Raw genomic sequence first — 15876 nt, forward strand, 5'->3', positions numbered from 1 at the left:
AGGGAGGAGGGGCAGCAAACAATGGTGCTGCAGCCAGAGGGAATGGCAGGGATGAAAGGTACTGGAGCAAATTTTAGGCTTCTATTCTGCATGAATGGAGAAGGCAATGGCACCCCCACTCCAGTACTCTTGCCTGGAAAATCCCATGGACGGAGGAGCCTGGTGGGCTGCAGTCCGTGGGGTCGCGAAGAGTCGGACTGAGCGACTTCACTTTCACTTTTCACTTTCATGCATTGGAGAAGGAAATGGCAACCCACTCCAGTGTTCTTGCCTGGAGAATCCCAGGGACTGGGGAGCCTGGTGGGCTGCCGTCTATGGGGTCGCACAGAGTCGGACACGACTGAAGCGACTTAGCAGCAGCAGCAGCAGCAGCATTCTGCATGAAATGACATGATGTTATTTGTCAAAACCCAGAGTGTACAATGCAGAAGGAAATGTAAACCCTGAACTATAGTTATAATGTATCAGTATTGGGTCAAATGTAAGAATACAAAATGTTATTTATAATAAAGTAATTAGCCTCCAATTAAAAAGAAAAAAGAAAGGTCAAAATGTTATTAATAGTGGAAATTGGGGGGGGCGTGCATCCACAGAAACCCTGTACTATCTGCTCACCTCTGTGAATCTAAAACCGTTAGGAAGGAGATTCAAGGGGTATCACAGTGATCAAACACACAAAATTGGCAGATCTTTTAGTTTGCAGGGGAGGGAGGAATCAAGGACACTTGCCAGGGCTTGGGGAGCTGGTTGGGTCACTACTGAGATGGTAGATAAGGTCAATGAGCAGCTGAACTCCCACATCTGGAGCCTGGCAGGGCAGCAGCACAGCAAGGCTCAGAAGGCTTCCAGAACTCCAGAGTCTCTTTCCTCCACCCTCCCAGACCCAAAGATGGCTCCAAGCCATCAGACCTCTCCAAAGCCCTGACAAAGCTCTTCCCTTCTAGGAGGGCTTGCAGGACACACTGTGCCAAAAGGCTGTGAGGTCCACATCCAGAGGAACACAAGAGCCAGAGTGGGGCATCCACACACCACCCAACAGGTGCACACTCGCACACGTGAACTCCCCAAGGCCACTGGGTGAAGTTTATTGTGAAACCTCTTGCGGTGAGGATGGGATGGGCAGGCCAGGACAGGGAGGGGAGCAGGTGTGGGCTCTAGGAAGCCGAGTCAGAGGCCTCTGAGCTGTCCTTGACGTCGGTGCTCTCTGTGGTCTCGCTGACCTCGCTGAGGTCCTTGCTGTCACCACCGCTGTCCTCCGCAACCAGGCCCTTTTCCTCACGACAGGCCTCCCCTGAGCTCGGAAGCGAGTTGCCCTTGCCTTCCACCTTGTTCTCGATGGAGCCCAGCACCACATGCCTGCCCTTCTCCTTCAGCTCCAGGTGCCGCCTCAGCTGCCACCAGAAGCCCAGGAGAGGCGGGAGGAAGGAGACAGGGCCTAAGTCTCTAGACCACGAGGGTCTGCTCCCAAGGCCTGTTTCTGGTCCCTTGCTGGGGGGCGGGGCAGGCAGGGCAGGAAACATAGGACTGCGTTGGGAGACCCAGGGCTAGTCCCGGCAACTGCCCCCTCTGGGCCTGTTTCCTCTTCAGTGAAGTGGAGGTGTTCATACGCCCTCACGCGGCTGCTGTGGAGCCCTCTGAATGGCCCCAGCCCCTGTGGAGCCTTGGGCAGAACCCTGACTGTCTCCTCAGCCTTGGAGCCAGCCGCAGCCATCCCCAGCCCCGCGCCTCAGCACGTCCAGATGCCTCCCCACTGTCCTGTCACAGCAGCCTCTGGGCAGGACAGGCCTCCTCCTCAGAAAATGGAGTCTTGGCCCAATGACAGCCTTCTTTAAAGCCCCGCCAAGGTCCGGCTCCCCACCTGTCAGCTGAGGTGAAGAGGACCAGGACACCTCCAACTCCTTCAGGCCACCCCGCTCAGCCTGCTTGGGGCCGGTGGCCTTGGCCCCACTGGACTCACCTCATCGGCCATCTGGGTAAGGTCCCGCTTCATGGCGTATGCATCTTCCCCGTCAGCGTAGTATTTGGGCTCCACTTCGCTGATCCTGGGGGCGGGGGGGGTGGAGAGGAGGAGAAACCGAGTTGGGGGCAATTCTCCTCCACCCTCTGTTGCCATCTGCCAGTGGGACAGGGTGTCAGTGCCCCCCCAAAGGCCCTTTGGAGATGTTTCCAACATGGCCTTCTGTCTGCTTTCTCCAACAGTAAGCTGGACTCCCTCCCACCCCTGGCATCCTGCCACCACCCCTCATCCCTAACATGGCTCCTGGCTCCTAAGGATCTGTGTCTGTGGTTTCCTGGGAACCGTCACCCCTGAATGTGGCAATACCCTCCCCCTCCTTGCCCAGTTCCCTGTCACTTCCTGGGCACACATGGCTGGCTGCCTCCCATGCCAAGCAGTTGGAAATGGGGGGTGTGTGTGCTGTGGCCTCTGTTCTTGGTGTTCTTGGATGGCCCAGAAAGGCCCCGCCAGCCTTCAGACCCGGGAACTGTCAACCAGCAGGGGCGTCTGCATCCAGGTCAGAGATCCTCAGATGCCCAGCCCGTAGGTCCTTCCCTTCCTTAAGCAAGCTGAAGCTAAGGCTGTCTCAGTGGGCTCTCCACAAACAGCCCATCCCAGCAGCTTTCACCACAACGCCCTGGGCAGGGCAGTTCCTGGCCAGGCTCTCTGTGTCCTCTGCTGGGCACACTGAGCGGACTGCTCTCGCCCACTAGGACACCCAGGGCTCTAGACCCCTCTGCTGCACCCTTCCTGCACCAATGTGCTTTGGTTTACCCTTTCTTCTGGTTCTGCTGAGATGCTTCTAGGTGCCTGGTCACTTTCAGTCCTGTTCCTGTCCTGGGTCCTTGTCTCTACTTCTGAACGCCTTCACCATGCTGCCCTTCACCTGGCCCCCACCAGCAGCAGGTAGTCGCCTTCTGCCCAGCAAGAAACACTAAATGTCCTCTAGACCCACAACACGTCTCAAGCAGACGGTGGCAGGTAGGTGTCACTGTCTCCAAGTGGAGGCCACAGCCTGTCCCTAGCTCCAGCTGCCACCCACCCTCATGCCTAGAAGGTAGCTCAGCCCATCTCAGCCACCTGGGCAAGCCAGACCTGGGGACTGTCCCATTCCCACTAGAAACATCTAGATCTACTTACTGAAAGTTGAGCGTGTTGGAATAGAGGTGCAGAGCTGCCCGGTTACTGTAGGGGAACAAGGCATTGCTGAGCTCTACAGACCAGGCCAGACAGGGACAGCACGTCCAGGTCCTGCCCCTCCTCCCAGCCCCCCTCCCCACGAATTCCACCTCCCAGTCTTCTCCAAAAGCCAAGGCAGCCCAGGACCCGTATCAGGACAGTAGCCCCCACGCCCCTTCCTTTGATCCCGGCTTCCACCTCTTCCGGACATGCAGGGAGACATATTTGGCATTGAAGTTCTCGATCATGGCTCGGGAGGCCTGGTCCATCAGCTTTTGAGCCAGACCAAGACGCCGGTGGGAACGCTTCACAGCCTGGGGGCAGAAAAGTGGGACCTCAGAGGTGGCTCCAACTAACTTCCACGCCCACCAGAGCCTGGGGGGGGGGGCGGTCCTACGCACCAGCGAGGTGATATGTCCATGGGGCACATCGTCTGGGTCTTCTTCCCTAGAGAAAGAAGAAAGAGAAGATAGGAGCAAACCCCACAGCACCCCCAGACCCAGGGTAGGGGAGAGAGTCAGGGCTCTCCAGACCCCAGGCAGCAGACAAAAGACAAGTGCAGTATCAATGGAACACTATTCAGTGCTAAAAAGAAGGGAGTTATCAAGCCAGGAAAAGACATGGAGGAAACTTCAATACAAAAGACTGAGAGGCAGTCTGAAATGGCTATACTGTATGTTGAGGTACGTGCGCAGTCAGTCGTGTCTGACTCTTTGTGACCCCATGGACAGTAGCCCACCAGGCTCCTCTGTCCATGGGATTCTCCAGGCAAGAATACTGGAGTGGGTTGCCATTTCCTCCTCCAGGGGATCTTCCCCACCCAGGGATCGAACCTGTGTCTCCTGCATTGGCAGGCAGATTCTTTACCACTGAGCCACCTGGGAAGCCCACACACTGTATGATTCTAATCGTGGGATGTTCTGAAAAAGGCAAAACTATGGAGATAGTGAAGAGATCAGTGGTTCCCTGGGGAGAGAGGAGGGATGAACAGGTGGCGTACGGAAAACTCGGCAGGCAGTGAGACTACTCTGTGTGATACTATAGAAGTGAACACATGTTGTTATACATTTGTCCATATGACTCCAAGGATGAAACTTACTGTGAACTATGGACTTTAATAACGATGTAGCAATATTGTAACAGATGTACAAGGAGATATTAGTAAGAGAGGCAACCAGGGAAGACAGGGGAGGAGTTATGTGAGAGGGGTGTGTATTTTGCACTCACATTTCCTCTAAAGCTCAAATTGAACTAAAGAACAGTCTATTCATTTCAAAAAGAAAAAAAAAAACCCAACCCAGGCAGCCTCCATCAGACATGTGCAAATGTCAGTGTCCCTCCTCCCCCACCCGCAGGTCAGGCGCCAGTCTTGTCTCTTTGTTCCTGATGACTCACATTTTGGCCAGGACGTACCCCACGATCTTCCCATTTTCGTCCTCGGCGATGTATGAGAGCTGGAAGACAGAAGGAAAAAGGAGGCAGAAAACAAGTTTCTATCAGAGCTGGAGGAGCCCTTAGCAAACACCTGGTCAAACCGCCTGTCTCTTGCCCTGGCCATGATGGACAGCAGCCCAGGGTGGAGTTCAGTGACAGCTCCTGACCTCCAGGCAAGGTGGCCTTGTTTTCCCATACCACATGGTGCCCCTTGTTCTTAACCAGGAAGAGGTGGGCAGACAGGTGGTAATTCTCCTTCTAGGTTGGCCCTGTTCATCTCCCGTCTTCAGGCACCTCCTTTCCACCCCCAGCCACCTCAGCTGAAGCCAACCCTCAGGGCCTCCTTCACCCAGGCGCCCCCCACCCCGGACTCTTCATGGTCTCAGCCAACCCAGGGTGGGAATTCCCTGGCCTCCTTGACCCAGTCCCCAAATTCAACAGCCGCCCCACCTGGGGCCAGGATAGGCCATGGTAGAAATAGTATTTCATCTGGTAGTTCTCAGGCAGGCACAGGAGGTTGCAGTGTTGCATGTTCATCAGGTCCTCTGGCTGCGAGGGAGGGCAGTGGAATGCGATCAGGCCTGGGGCTGCACTAAGTAGGCCTCGGTTCTGTTGGAGCCCTGCTCGCTGTCTACTTACCGACCCCCCCACCCCCACCCCCAGATCTGGGCGGGAGCTGGGACTATCTGTCTCTGCACAGGCCTGGCCCAGAGCTGCCGGGCAAAAACTTGACGGTTCCAGGAAGGGACGTGAGCGCCAGGAAGCTCCCCAACACTACCCCACGGAGCCCCAACATCCCCGAAAGAAGGGGTTCACAAACCCGGCCTTGAACCCCTGGCCTCATCTGTGGGGAGGGCCAACCCCATGGGAACGGTGGTCTTCACTGTTTCGTGCCGGGTGGCCGCAGGCGCTCCAGGCGGCCGGCCCTGGGGCTCGGCCGGGCCCCTTAGGAGCATGCGCACGCGGCCACCAGGCCCCGCTCCCACGCGGCGCGGACCGTCTCCGGACCCTGCCCCTCACCCTCGCATTGCGGATGTTCATAACGGCGGAGAAGCTCGCGGCTCCCAGCGGGTCGTGAACGCGCAGTCAGCTGCCGCCGCGCTCCGGAGCGACACCGGGGCTGCCAGGCCACGGCTAGGGCTGGAGCTAGGTCCCGGATCGCGGGGGCGGCGGCGGAAGAGGCGGTGCGCGCCTGGCCCGGCCACCGGCCGGAAGTGGCGCGCTGTCGGACCCACCCTCCTAGGTATTCAGCCAATGCGCAGGGAGCTCCAAGAGCAGGGCGGGGCGTCTACACGGGGCGGGCCAATGGCCGGGCGAGCCCCGGCGCGGGGCGGGCCTCTTGTCAAGGTGGGAGGTTCCAGCGCTCTGGGTGGGTCACTGGCCGGGCGAGCAGGTGCTCTCCAGCCAAAGGCGGCGGGCGTTACCCCCACTCCCGCAACCCCACGGAAGCTCACACACACAGACAGTGTAATAGGCTTCGTTTTATTCTGCACCCAGGCGGGCGGAACCAGCGGGCGGAGGCCGGGCGCTGAGGGCCGAGGCAGGAGCGAGGCGGCTCAGCAGGTCATTCAGCATCTCCTCGCACATGGCAAGGCACCGCGGCACGTGGAAGCAGCCTACGGGGAGAGGCGGGACAGCGGGTTGGGAGGGCTAGGGACAGCTAAGTGCCCTGAGCCCCTGCGGCTCCACCCTGTCCCCCACTCACCTTTGAAAGGACCCCCCTTGATAGTGAGGGCGACCTTCCCATCTCGGTTCAGGTAGCCAAACCATTCCCCGTACTCTGGATCGCGAAACTGCAATAACAAGGCAGTGACAGGCAGCACCGGCAGGAGCTGCCCAGATGCCAAACGCCTGGGGAATAAGTGTTCACCCGTCCCACTAAAGTGCTACCCGGGATCAGACCCCAGGCAGATCCCAGATACCATAACTACAGAACCAGTGCTGTTAGATCCCGTGTCCTGGACAAATATGAACACAAAGGGCTTTCTCTTTTCCTTTTTCTGCAGCCGAAGTGGGCACCTAGATACCCCACTTTGGAAAGGGGCTGCTGACTGTGAGATGAAACCTTGCAAGATGGAATTTTTAAAGAACCCTGCTTGGGTATGATGAACAGTTCTGTATCTTGAGTATACTGGTAGTTATACAGATATATATGGGACTTCCCTGGTGGCTCTGTGCAAAAGAACCTGCTTGCCAATGCAGGAGACCTGGGTTTGATCCCTGGGTCGGGAAAATCCCCTGGAGAAGGAAATGGCAACCCATTCCAGTATTCTTGCCTGGGAAATCCCATGAACAGAGGAGCCTGGCAGGCTGCAGTCCATTGGGCCACAAGAGTCAGATACAACTTAGGTACTAAACACAGATATATACATTGCTATATCTCAGTGAACTGAATACTTAAAATGGATACTTAAAATATTCATTGCACTTCAACAGAATTGATTTAAAGAAAGAAGTGCTGACCTGTCATGTAACTTTCTAACAGATGATTCCCTTTGAGTTCCTGTTCTCCGCTTCACAGGCCTGTCTTCCAGTTGATGAGATTGTAGATATCTAGCACTGAGCTGACTCCAGCCTTGCTTGTCACAGGTCCCAAACACATCTCCCTCTCCCTTAGAGCCCCCTGAAGCCTGACCCTGCCCAGCAGCTGTGTTGACCCATTCTGAATTTCTTCTCTCTTGCCCACAGTTCCTTGCAGATGCTCCAGGGTAGACTCCAGAGCCCTGGCCTAGATCCTTCTCTTTCCTCCCCAGATAGAGACCTGAGTGGAATCCCTTCTCAGAAGGACTGTGGAAGAAGTCAGTGACACTGAAGTACACTATCAAAATGTCTTTTTAAATGTCGACCTGTGAATATGTCTACTCCTCTTCTTGGCAGTTAACACTAGTTCTATATCTATTCATTCTATCTTTCCAGTGACACTGCTCATGTCCTCACTTATTATTCAACTATTTGATCTGACACGGACAGATTGAACTGTTTTCCTGTCCGGCATTTCTGTGGATGTCTGAATTTCCTGTCTTCTGTTATGATGATCAGTGCATAATGACTGATCTGTTTATAAGTTTCCTGATTGTTCGATGGCCATCTCTCTTTCTTGACAATTTATTCCTTAAATTTCACTTTATGCAGTTAAACCTGATGGTCTTGAACACAGGTTCTTTTGAATGCATTCAATATTAACTTACATCACCCCGGGTCTTGTGACTGTTGTGTTTGGAAGTAATGATGAGTGTGTGCAATACTGGGAGATGCCCCTCGAACTACAATGTAACATGAACATATTTGGGATGTCTACTGGTGATGAAGTCAGACACTGCTAATACCACTGTGCTTTCATTCATGATGGAAGCAAATACTGGATTTCAATTAGAGGTTAGTGTAAAGAAAGAGTTTTCTCCCAGGTCACAAAACCCACAGACCAACAAGTAAGACCCCCTGTTGTAATCCCTGCTGTCCTAGGGTTTACTGATGGAGTGAGTTGTGGCTTTCGAAACACATTGGGAATTTTCCTTCATTCAGGCTCAGCCCCCAAGGTGCCTCTCAGCCATGGCTGGCACAGGTCATCACTCCACTCATTACACTCAGGTCTCTAGTGCTGGGGGGTGTCCCTGGCTCCCTTTCTGCCTCACAACTGATTCTTGTCTCCTTTGCTGGGCCCTCCTATTCCCTCTTCTCTTTTCTTTCTGTCCTCAAAGCTCACCTTGCCTCGTGGCTCTCAGTATATATCATCTATATCCTTATGACACCCAGACACTTGTGGCCAGTTCAGACTCCTCCCACTCAACCAGTCTCTGAGCCCTGCTCCTGTTGCATCTTCCACCCCAGGTCAGGCCCCTGCTCACTGGCCAGGATGACAGCCACCACGCCATCTCCCTGCCTTGGCCTGGGGCCCTATGGCCTCCCCTCCCAAAGCCCCAGCACCCATGAACCCCAGAGTCAGGTTGACCCCTCTTTGCTGAGCACCCCTTCCAGCTTTTTTCTTTCCCATCAGCACCCCCCCAGCCCCCTGACCTTGCTGTATTTCCCAGAGCTCTCATCCCCATCTTTGTTTGCTTGTTTACTTGTTTATGGTCAGTCCCACTGCCAGCAAAATGTGAGCTCCAGTGGGGAAGGGGCTGCTCTGTTGACTCAACAGAGGGTACTGGGGCCAGGACCTCCATGTCTGCTGAGGGGCAAGCGGGGGATGTGTAGGAAGACTCACCCTCCCCGCCCGGTCTGCAGTCTCCACACCTTTGCTGAGACCAGTAAGTAGCACTTACCTGGCGGAAGGTGTACTCGGCCACCTGGTAGAAGATGCGCAGCAAGGCAGGGTCCCCAGTCTCACTGTAGCCCATGAGGAAGGCGATCATGGCTTCACTGTGTGGCCACCAGAGCTTCATGGCCCACTCCAGCTGGGAACAGAGAGGAGGCATCTGGAAGCCTGGGTACCGCCCTCTGCCACCCCTCTCAGCAGGAAGGTCACCCCCATCATTCAGGCCCTGGCTAAGACTCCATCTGGCCCAGGCACTTGGAGCTTCATTGTGGCATGGACAACTATGGAGGCCTTGACTGCCCGGCAGATTGGCACTAGCTTCTTGAGCCGGAAGGGCAGGGCTGGGCCAGGCTCCCCTTGAGCCCTGGAATCCAAACCCTGGCTGTCTCATTGGTCTGTCTAGAGCCCCTTGGACAGTCAGCTCCTGCCGGTGGCCAACTCAGCCACCTTCTGTGGACCTCAGTGGGATCAAGGTATAATCACACAAACATAAGGGACCAAATCTGCCCCCACTGCTGATGGCTTAGAATCACCCAGTGAGCCTTTCCAAGATGAAGGGACATGTGTCTCCTTGTGTGTGTGAGCTTGAGGACCACTGGGGTCTCCCTGGGCCCCCCTCCTCTGTGAAATGGGTTGAGGACAGCCCTGGGCACATTCCCACCTGGGTGGGGCAGAGGCCATCAGCATCCTGGAAGTAGAAGAGGCCACCATGCTCAGGGTCCCATCCAGAGTGGAAAGGCAACAGTAGGAACTTGTCGATCACGTGGGCTTGAAGTTTGGCATCACCTCTTTGGATGGCATAACGGAGCAGGAACCAGCCAGCCTCCAGCGCGTGGCCTGGTGAGGGCTCAGGGTAAGGCAGGTAGTGTGGTCTCCCCTAGGCAGGGGGCTCCAGCCCCATGCGCTGCATGCTGACTCCCTTCCTCTCTTGCCAGCAGTGGGGGCTGCTTTGAGCCGTGCCCCCCAGCATGGCAGGCCTATCCTTGCTTCTCTGCCAGGTCCTCAGTGCCCAGTGTGGAGGGAGGCAGGCAGTTCCCACATCTGAAGCCCACCCAACCCCTCACCTGGGTTCTGGTGTCTCCCCAAGCAGCCTGAGAGTTCCTCACCATCCTCTGACACATTCTCCAGCACAGCCTGCCCACCCCTCTGCAGAGGGAGGATCAGAAGGGGATTCAGCGCTCAGCACCCCCCTCTGCCCCCTCCCTCCCCATCTGCAGGCTTGGGTGGGCTAGCAGGGGTGGGTGAGGGGCTTTGAGGAACTGATTCCCTCCCAAGGGTCTGGAACTTTCTTTGGGCCTGCGCCCCAGAAGACACTGAACAGGGAGACTGAGATTGGGCCGACCTGGCTGTCCAGAGGCCTGGGAGGAAGCTGGGTCTGGGTTTCGTGCTCCTTGATGGGCCTGGGGGTCTGGACCCCACCCTCCTGCCCTCACCCCCACCTGGATCCCTGGGGTCCTCCCCCACCCTTTCCAAGGGTTCTGGGCCACACCTCCCTGTGTCTCCCCATCTGTAAAATAGACCCCTGGCTCATGAGTGGGCTTCCCTGGTGACTCAGATGGTAAAGAATCTGCCTGCAATGTGCGGGAGACCTGGGTTCAATCCCTGGGTGGGGAAGATCCCCTGGAGGAGGGCATGGCAACCCACTCCAGTATTCTTGCCTGGAGAATCCCCATGGACCGAGGAGCCTGGTGGGCTACAGTCCATAGGGTCAGAAAGAATTGGAAATGACTGAGCTCGGGGGTGGGTGTGGGCCTGGGGGTGGGGAATGGTGGTCACCCTGTGCCCCAGCCCCCCAGGGCTGGTCTGGCAACCAATGTCTACCTCCTGCCCCCACCTGCACGTGTTGCAGAATCCTCTGAGCACACCAGTCCCCCAGCTCCGCAGAGATGCCTGCCAGCTCCTCGTCCGCCTCCCCGAGTTGTTCCACCAGGTTGAGCAGCATCATGGGCACAGCCATGGATTCCGAGGCTGGGGCCCCTGGGAGCTGGGGCCGGCCCAGCCCAGAGGGGTCCTCCCGCACCCAGCTCACGATCTGATCCATCATCTCCATGGCTTCGCTCTGCGGGGGGAGGGGTGAGGGGAGACCCAGGCTGAGGCTGCAGCCCATCCAGTCTGTTCCGCCCAGGTCCCCTGGGCTGAGCTCCTAGGACACCCCTACCAAGGCCTGGCCCCGGGCTGGGTGCTAGGGCTCCTGGGCTGGGGGTTGCAGACCGTGCCCAGGCAGTGAGGTCAGCTTTGAAAGATGAGGGGGCCAGGGAGGAGCACCCTCCTATCCAGGGCAGGGCTGGTCCCTCTGAGCAGGACCCTGCAGAACCTGGGGGGGGGGGTGTGCAGGCAGTTGATCCCCCAGGGTCCCCCACTTCTTGTTTGTTGAAAAGCTTTAGCCTCCTAGGCCTTTCCAAGTTCCAAGGAGCAAATTTAATCAGAGAAGTGAGGAAATGCAGAAACAAAGGAAAACAGTCAAGCAAGACAAAATAATAATAGTTTAGACTAAAGTCTTCCCCAAGAGCCATAAATAAAATCCTTAGTTGTATCCTTGAGCTGTTTTGCACATAACTAAAACACCCACCAGGGGGAAGAACTTAAGTACATGATGCCCAGTGGCACATAGAGCACAGACCATTGGAATCAGAAAGTGGATCATGTAACTCCCTCCTGGTTATCTCACCACCAGCCAATCAGAAGAATGTTCCTAAGCCGATCAGGTGCCCTCGATCAGGTGCCCTTCAACCTCCTCCTTGATTTTGCCCTAAACCCTTCTCTGAAAGGTGTTTTGAGCAGGACCTACCCTGTCCCTTTGGAATAAATGCTGCACTTTCCTTCCCCACCACCTGGTGTCAGTGGATTGCCTTCACTGCACATGGGCCCAAGTCTGGTTTGGTAACACCTCTGTGCCCATCCTAAAGAAAATCAGTCCTGAATATTTATTAGAAGGACTGATCCTGAAGCTGAAACTTCAGTACTTTTGGCCACCTGATGCGAAGAACCAACTCATTAGAAAATACCCTGATGCTGGGAAAGATTGAAGGTGGGAGGAGAGGGGGACGACACAGGATGAGATGGTTTGATGGCATCACCAACTCGATGGACATGAGTTTGAGTAAACTCCGGGAGTTGGTGATGGACAGGGAGGCCTGGTGTGCTGCAGTTCATGGGGTTGCAAAGAGTCGGACACGACTGAGCCACTGAACTGAACTGAACGGTGCCCAGGGCTCCTGTGGGGGTTGTTGGGGGAGGGCCTCTGGGGGAAGGAGGACACACAGTGACAATAACAGCAGTAACAGTGGGTGTGACTGGCAGCCCTGGGCCCTGTGGGCCCAGAGAAAGAACTGATGTTAAGGACAGATCTGGCCCACACCCAGGTGCCAGGAGCCAGCAAAGGTGAGGGGACGGAGATGTACAGCGTGCCCATCCTCCCCCACACCTGGTACCGCGCGTCTCCCGTCACCCTCCACAGCTCGTTCATGGCCATGGTGTAGAAACACTCGCTGAAGATGGTCCGCTGCACCTTGACTGGGCGGCCGTCCCTGGTCAGCACAAAGGCACACTTCTTTGCAGGAGGTGCCACTTGGGCATAACGCAGCAAAAACTCGCCACCTGGTGGTCAGGAAGGTGGTGCGCTGGAAGGTGCGTTGGGGATGCCCCAAACGGTGCCTTCCTCCCCATCAGTGGGCACCGGGCGCCCTTGGGGGGCTTCCAGAGCCGGCTGGCAAGCAGGCAACTGGGAGTACCGCGTGGCTGCGGGGATCACCGAGAGTGGCCTCTGGGGAGATGGGGACGGGGAGGGAGGGCACCTGCTTTAGCTGCATTCAAAAGCTCCGGGCGGCGGAAGCGCTCAAACTGGCGGTACAAGCGACAGTACATCCACACCTGGGTTGGGGCGGGGGGGGGAGCGGAGGGGTCGTGGCTCAAGTGGGGAGCCGCCGTCCTCAGGGCCGTGGGAAGGAGGGCGGTGAGCCCGCGATCCCTGACCGGTGTGCAAACTCAGGCAGGACCCAGCGCGCCGGTTCCAGTCCCGGGCGCCCCCGGGCACGCCTCGTCCGTACCTGCCTTCCCTGCAGCCAGACGTACTTGAGGTCATCGTACACCCGCCCGTCGCGGCCAAGGCACGTGAAGAAGCCCCTGCAGGACACGCTGACATTAGCCGAGTTCGCGGGGATGGGGGTGGGGATGGAGGCTGGGGGCGGCGCCCCACAGATGGCAGTCAGTCCAGAGTGAGGTACAGGGGCTCCAGAGGAGCGAAGAACCCAGTCCAAGGCCCCCAGAAGGGCGAGGCGCGCACCCCTGTTCCTGGTCGTGGGAGTGCTCCAGCCAGAAAGCCACCACGCGATCCAGCTCGCGCGCCACGCGCTCCTTCCAGGCCCGCAGCGTCTCTTGCTCCTTCTCCATGTCCTGTGGACAGAGACTTGGAGACAGGCTCCCCTACAGGCCGCCCCATCTTCTCGGGTGCCCGACCCGTCGGTGGACTCCCCGGGGCCGCAGGTCACCCCAGGCTCGAGTGGCCCCCTAGGGCTGCCTGACTTGGAGCCTCGGGAAGCTCCCCCCCGCGCCCCCCGAGGCAGGTCTGCCCTCCTGAGCAAGATGGGCCCCGGGACTGAACCCCCCCGTCCCCGTCCCCCGTCCTGGACGGCCTCCTCCAGGACAACACCGACCACCCCCAGCCCTCACCCCTTGCCCGGGCCGCCCAGCACTGGCCTGCCACACTCGGAGACCCCGGCTCATCACTCCCTCTCCTCCAGGAAGCCACACGGAGCAGAGTGCGGTCGCGTGACTGTCACTCAGCTGACCCAGCCTAGCACCACCCACCTCTACCCCGCCAGGTTCCGCCTGGCCCGGGGGCCGAACCCACAGCGGGGGCGGGGCTTGGCTGGCTCACGGCCATGCCCCCACCCTCCGGCCACGCCCCCCGGGCGGCCCTTCCGCCGCCCCCCGCGAGGGAAGCTGAGGCCGCTGGAGCTCCTCTGCTGGGCACCCTCCGCTTAATGCCCTCCTAGTGGGAAGTGCTAGGTGAGTTGGCAGGACATTCTAGGATTGGGGTGGGAGGGGAGGTAAAGAGAGAACTCAGGGCTGTCTTCCCTCCTCCAGCCACGTCTCCCCGCCTGAGGGGGGCCCCCCCGGGGCAGGGCAGGGCAGGGCATGAGCCCAAGTGCCCACGAGAGGAAAAAGTGACAGTGAAGTCGCTTCTGACTCTTGGCGACCCCATGGACTGTAGGACTGTAGCCCGCCAGGCTCCTATGTCCATGGGATTCTCCAGGCAAGAACACTGGAGTGGGTTGCCATTCCCTTCTCCAGGGGATATTCCTGACCCAGGGATCGAACCCAGGTCTCCAGCATCGCAGGCAGATTCTTTACCGTCTGAACCACCAGGGAAGTCCAAGAGAAGAGACAGCTGGAAGTGCCTGAACGCTGAGACCCCTCTGACCTGTGACCCCACAGGGCAGGCAAGTCCTCTCTCTGTGGAATCCACTCCACAGCCCCTGACCTCTTCACCTCAGAGATGCTGCTCGACAGTCAGGCGGAAACCGTGCAAGTGAAGAGCAGGGTCCTCAGAGCCGGAGTTCTCCAGGCAGACCTTCCAGCACCCAGTCTGCCTCTCTGGACTGTCCGATTATGTCGGGTGCTCTGAAGAAGGCAGGTCAAACTTCCTCCTCTTGCTCAGCCAATGGAAGAATTATGTGGAGGGGCCGTTTCCGGGACCCTGGACTCCCATGGGGGCTTGGGGAAGCTTGGGCTTCAGAGGAGGGGCGCCCTGTTTGCCGGAGATGTAACTGGGCCTCTGCCTCATCTGTGCAGCCCAGGGACAGGAGCCTGGAGCACCATGTGCTTGTCCCGACGAGACCATGGGCTCCCTGCAGGTCAGCACACCCTGTGGCCGCTGTGTGCCCCCCATGTGACCTTGTGCTTGCGGGGGGGGGGGGGGGTCCCGGCTGGGGTCCCAGCTGGCTTGGTATCAGCCACCCAGCTGCAGATGCCCATCATTATTCCTGGCGTATCCCTTCTACCCAGCTTTCCCCTGCCTTCCTGTAACATGCCTAGCCAAGGATGAGCTTTGCTCCGGGGAAGGTTCTGAAGTTCCAGCCTCAGACATGGCCGTCGGTCATGGGGCAACCCCGAGGTGAAAGTGGGCGTTGCTCCTCACCCCATGACTTCTCTCTGGAGTCCCTCAGGTAGACTCTTTGCCCCACAGTTGGCCCACATCCTCCCACCCCTGGACATTGCCCCCCCTGCTGTAGCCTGAAGGACATGTGCCCACCACTCTCCCTGGGCCTCTGCCTGCCCCCACCACCCCTGTCCGGGCCCCTCGGAGGCATGAGGTGCCTGGACTCTGAGTCAGGTCAGAGTTGGCATGGTGAGGGACCAATGGGACCCCATGCTCAAAGACCCCATGATTCCAACAGAGAGGGTACCAGGGACAGAGGAGCATGCACTGGGGTGAGGTGCCATGGTGTGCCCTGAGTGGAGAGGTGCAGGGGATAATAGTCAGCCGCCTGTTGTTCTAAGCCATGAGAAAAACCCCATGGGCAAAGAATAAAATATAGCAATACAGCATAACCCAAATAAAAGTACATGAGTTGGGGTCGTCATGCCCTGCTAAGCTAAGGAAAAACATAGTGTGGACCTTGGAATGCCGGGTCAGCACAAGTTCAGAACACTGCTTGTGCACACACCAAGATGTTTTCCCAAGGCATATGCAGGTCTATGACTCCAGCTAGGTGATAGCCCTTGTACAAGAAAATAAGAGATAGTTTAAGGTAATAAAATGGGAGATGTGACCAGGGACACAGGAGGCTGACTTCATCAGGGCACAAGAGATACTTTGTTTGCCAAGACACTAAATAAATGTGATGTGGCTCCGAGGAACAGGGCACTTGATTCGAGGTCTTGAGTCCCCCAGTCCTGTCTTTAAAACTTGAATTGTCTCTTTTTTTTTTCCCCCAACTGTGCGTTGACCACTTTCCATCCCTACCTGCTGGATTTTGGTACCAGAGGAGTGTCCAAGCCCCATCCCTGT

The 15876-nt window shown here is 57.4% G+C and overlaps 2 protein-coding genes across 5 annotated transcripts; both read right to left on the reverse strand.

The window, feature by feature from the left end:
* Nucleotides 1–59: 59 nt before the first annotated feature.
* Nucleotides 60–5792, reverse strand: NAA10 (N-alpha-acetyltransferase 10, NatA catalytic subunit). 3 transcript variants are annotated; one of them, XM_070462936.1, is made up of 8 exons: nucleotides 5430–5545; nucleotides 5060–5158; nucleotides 4571–4629; nucleotides 3577–3622; nucleotides 3374–3489; nucleotides 3137–3181; nucleotides 1958–2042; nucleotides 60–376 (listed from the first exon to the last, which is right to left on the reverse strand). In XM_070462936.1, the coding sequence occupies exons 1-8, from the start codon at nucleotides 5451–5453 to the stop codon at nucleotides 227–229; spliced, it is 624 nt and encodes a 207-aa protein (XP_070319037.1). In that variant the 5' UTR covers nucleotides 5454–5545; the 3' UTR covers nucleotides 60–226. The 3 variants fall into 3 exon arrangements, with proteins under 3 accessions (XP_070319037.1, XP_020747501.1, XP_070319036.1); XM_020891842.2 differs by lacking the exons at nucleotides 60–376; nucleotides 5430–5545 and adding exons at nucleotides 1062–1391; nucleotides 5630–5792; XM_070462935.1 differs by lacking the exon at nucleotides 60–376 and adding an exon at nucleotides 1062–1391 and having other exon boundaries at nucleotides 5430–5533.
* Nucleotides 5793–6070: 278 nt separating this feature from the next.
* RENBP (renin binding protein) lies at nucleotides 6071–13665 on the reverse strand. Of its 2 annotated transcripts, none has more exons than XM_020891844.2 (11): nucleotides 13560–13665; nucleotides 13147–13256; nucleotides 12911–12986; nucleotides 12659–12734; nucleotides 12289–12461; nucleotides 10699–10923; nucleotides 9929–10010; nucleotides 9526–9701; nucleotides 8872–9003; nucleotides 6315–6402; nucleotides 6071–6225 (listed from the first exon to the last, which is right to left on the reverse strand). In XM_020891844.2, the coding sequence occupies exons 1-11, from the start codon at nucleotides 13584–13586 to the stop codon at nucleotides 6092–6094; spliced, it is 1299 nt and encodes a 432-aa protein (XP_020747503.1). In that variant the 5' UTR covers nucleotides 13587–13665; the 3' UTR covers nucleotides 6071–6091. The 2 variants fall into 2 exon arrangements, with proteins under 2 accessions (XP_020747503.1, XP_020747502.1); XM_020891843.2 differs by having other exon boundaries at nucleotides 13533–13638.
* Nucleotides 13666–15876: the final 2211 nt, after the last annotated feature.

Source organism: Odocoileus virginianus, unplaced genomic scaffold, assembly GCF_023699985.2.
Source record: "Odocoileus virginianus isolate 20LAN1187 ecotype Illinois unplaced genomic scaffold, Ovbor_1.2 Unplaced_Scaffold_18, whole genome shotgun sequence".
In the NCBI taxonomy this organism is placed as follows: Eukaryota; Metazoa; Chordata; class Mammalia; order Artiodactyla; family Cervidae; genus Odocoileus; species Odocoileus virginianus.

Bases quoted from the DNA above. Each gene is read 5' to 3' on its own strand.
- NAA10 (XM_070462935.1), bottom strand. From the start codon at position 5,453: ATGAGGCCAGGGGTTCAAGGCCGG. The intron at 3,182-3,373 runs GTGGAAGCCGGG...GTTCCCCTACAG, and splicing joins TCCCTGCATGTCCGGAAGAG to TAACCGGGCAGCTCTGCACC. The intron at 2,043-3,136 runs GTAAGTAGATCT...CCCCGCCCCCAG, and splicing joins TCCAACACGCTCAACTTTCA to GATCAGCGAAGTGGAGCCCA.
- RENBP (XM_020891843.2), bottom strand. From the start codon at position 13,586: ATGAGCCGGGGTCTCCGAGTGTGGCAGGCCAGTGCTGGGCGGCCCGGG. The intron at 10,924-12,288 runs GTGTGGGGGAGG...CTCCCCCCGCAG, and splicing joins CGGGAGACGCGCGGTACCAG to AGCGAAGCCATGGAGATGAT. The intron at 6,403-8,871 runs GTAAGTGCTACT...TTGTTATTGCAG, and splicing joins CCGAGTACACCTTCCGCCAG to TTTCGCGATCCAGAGTACGG.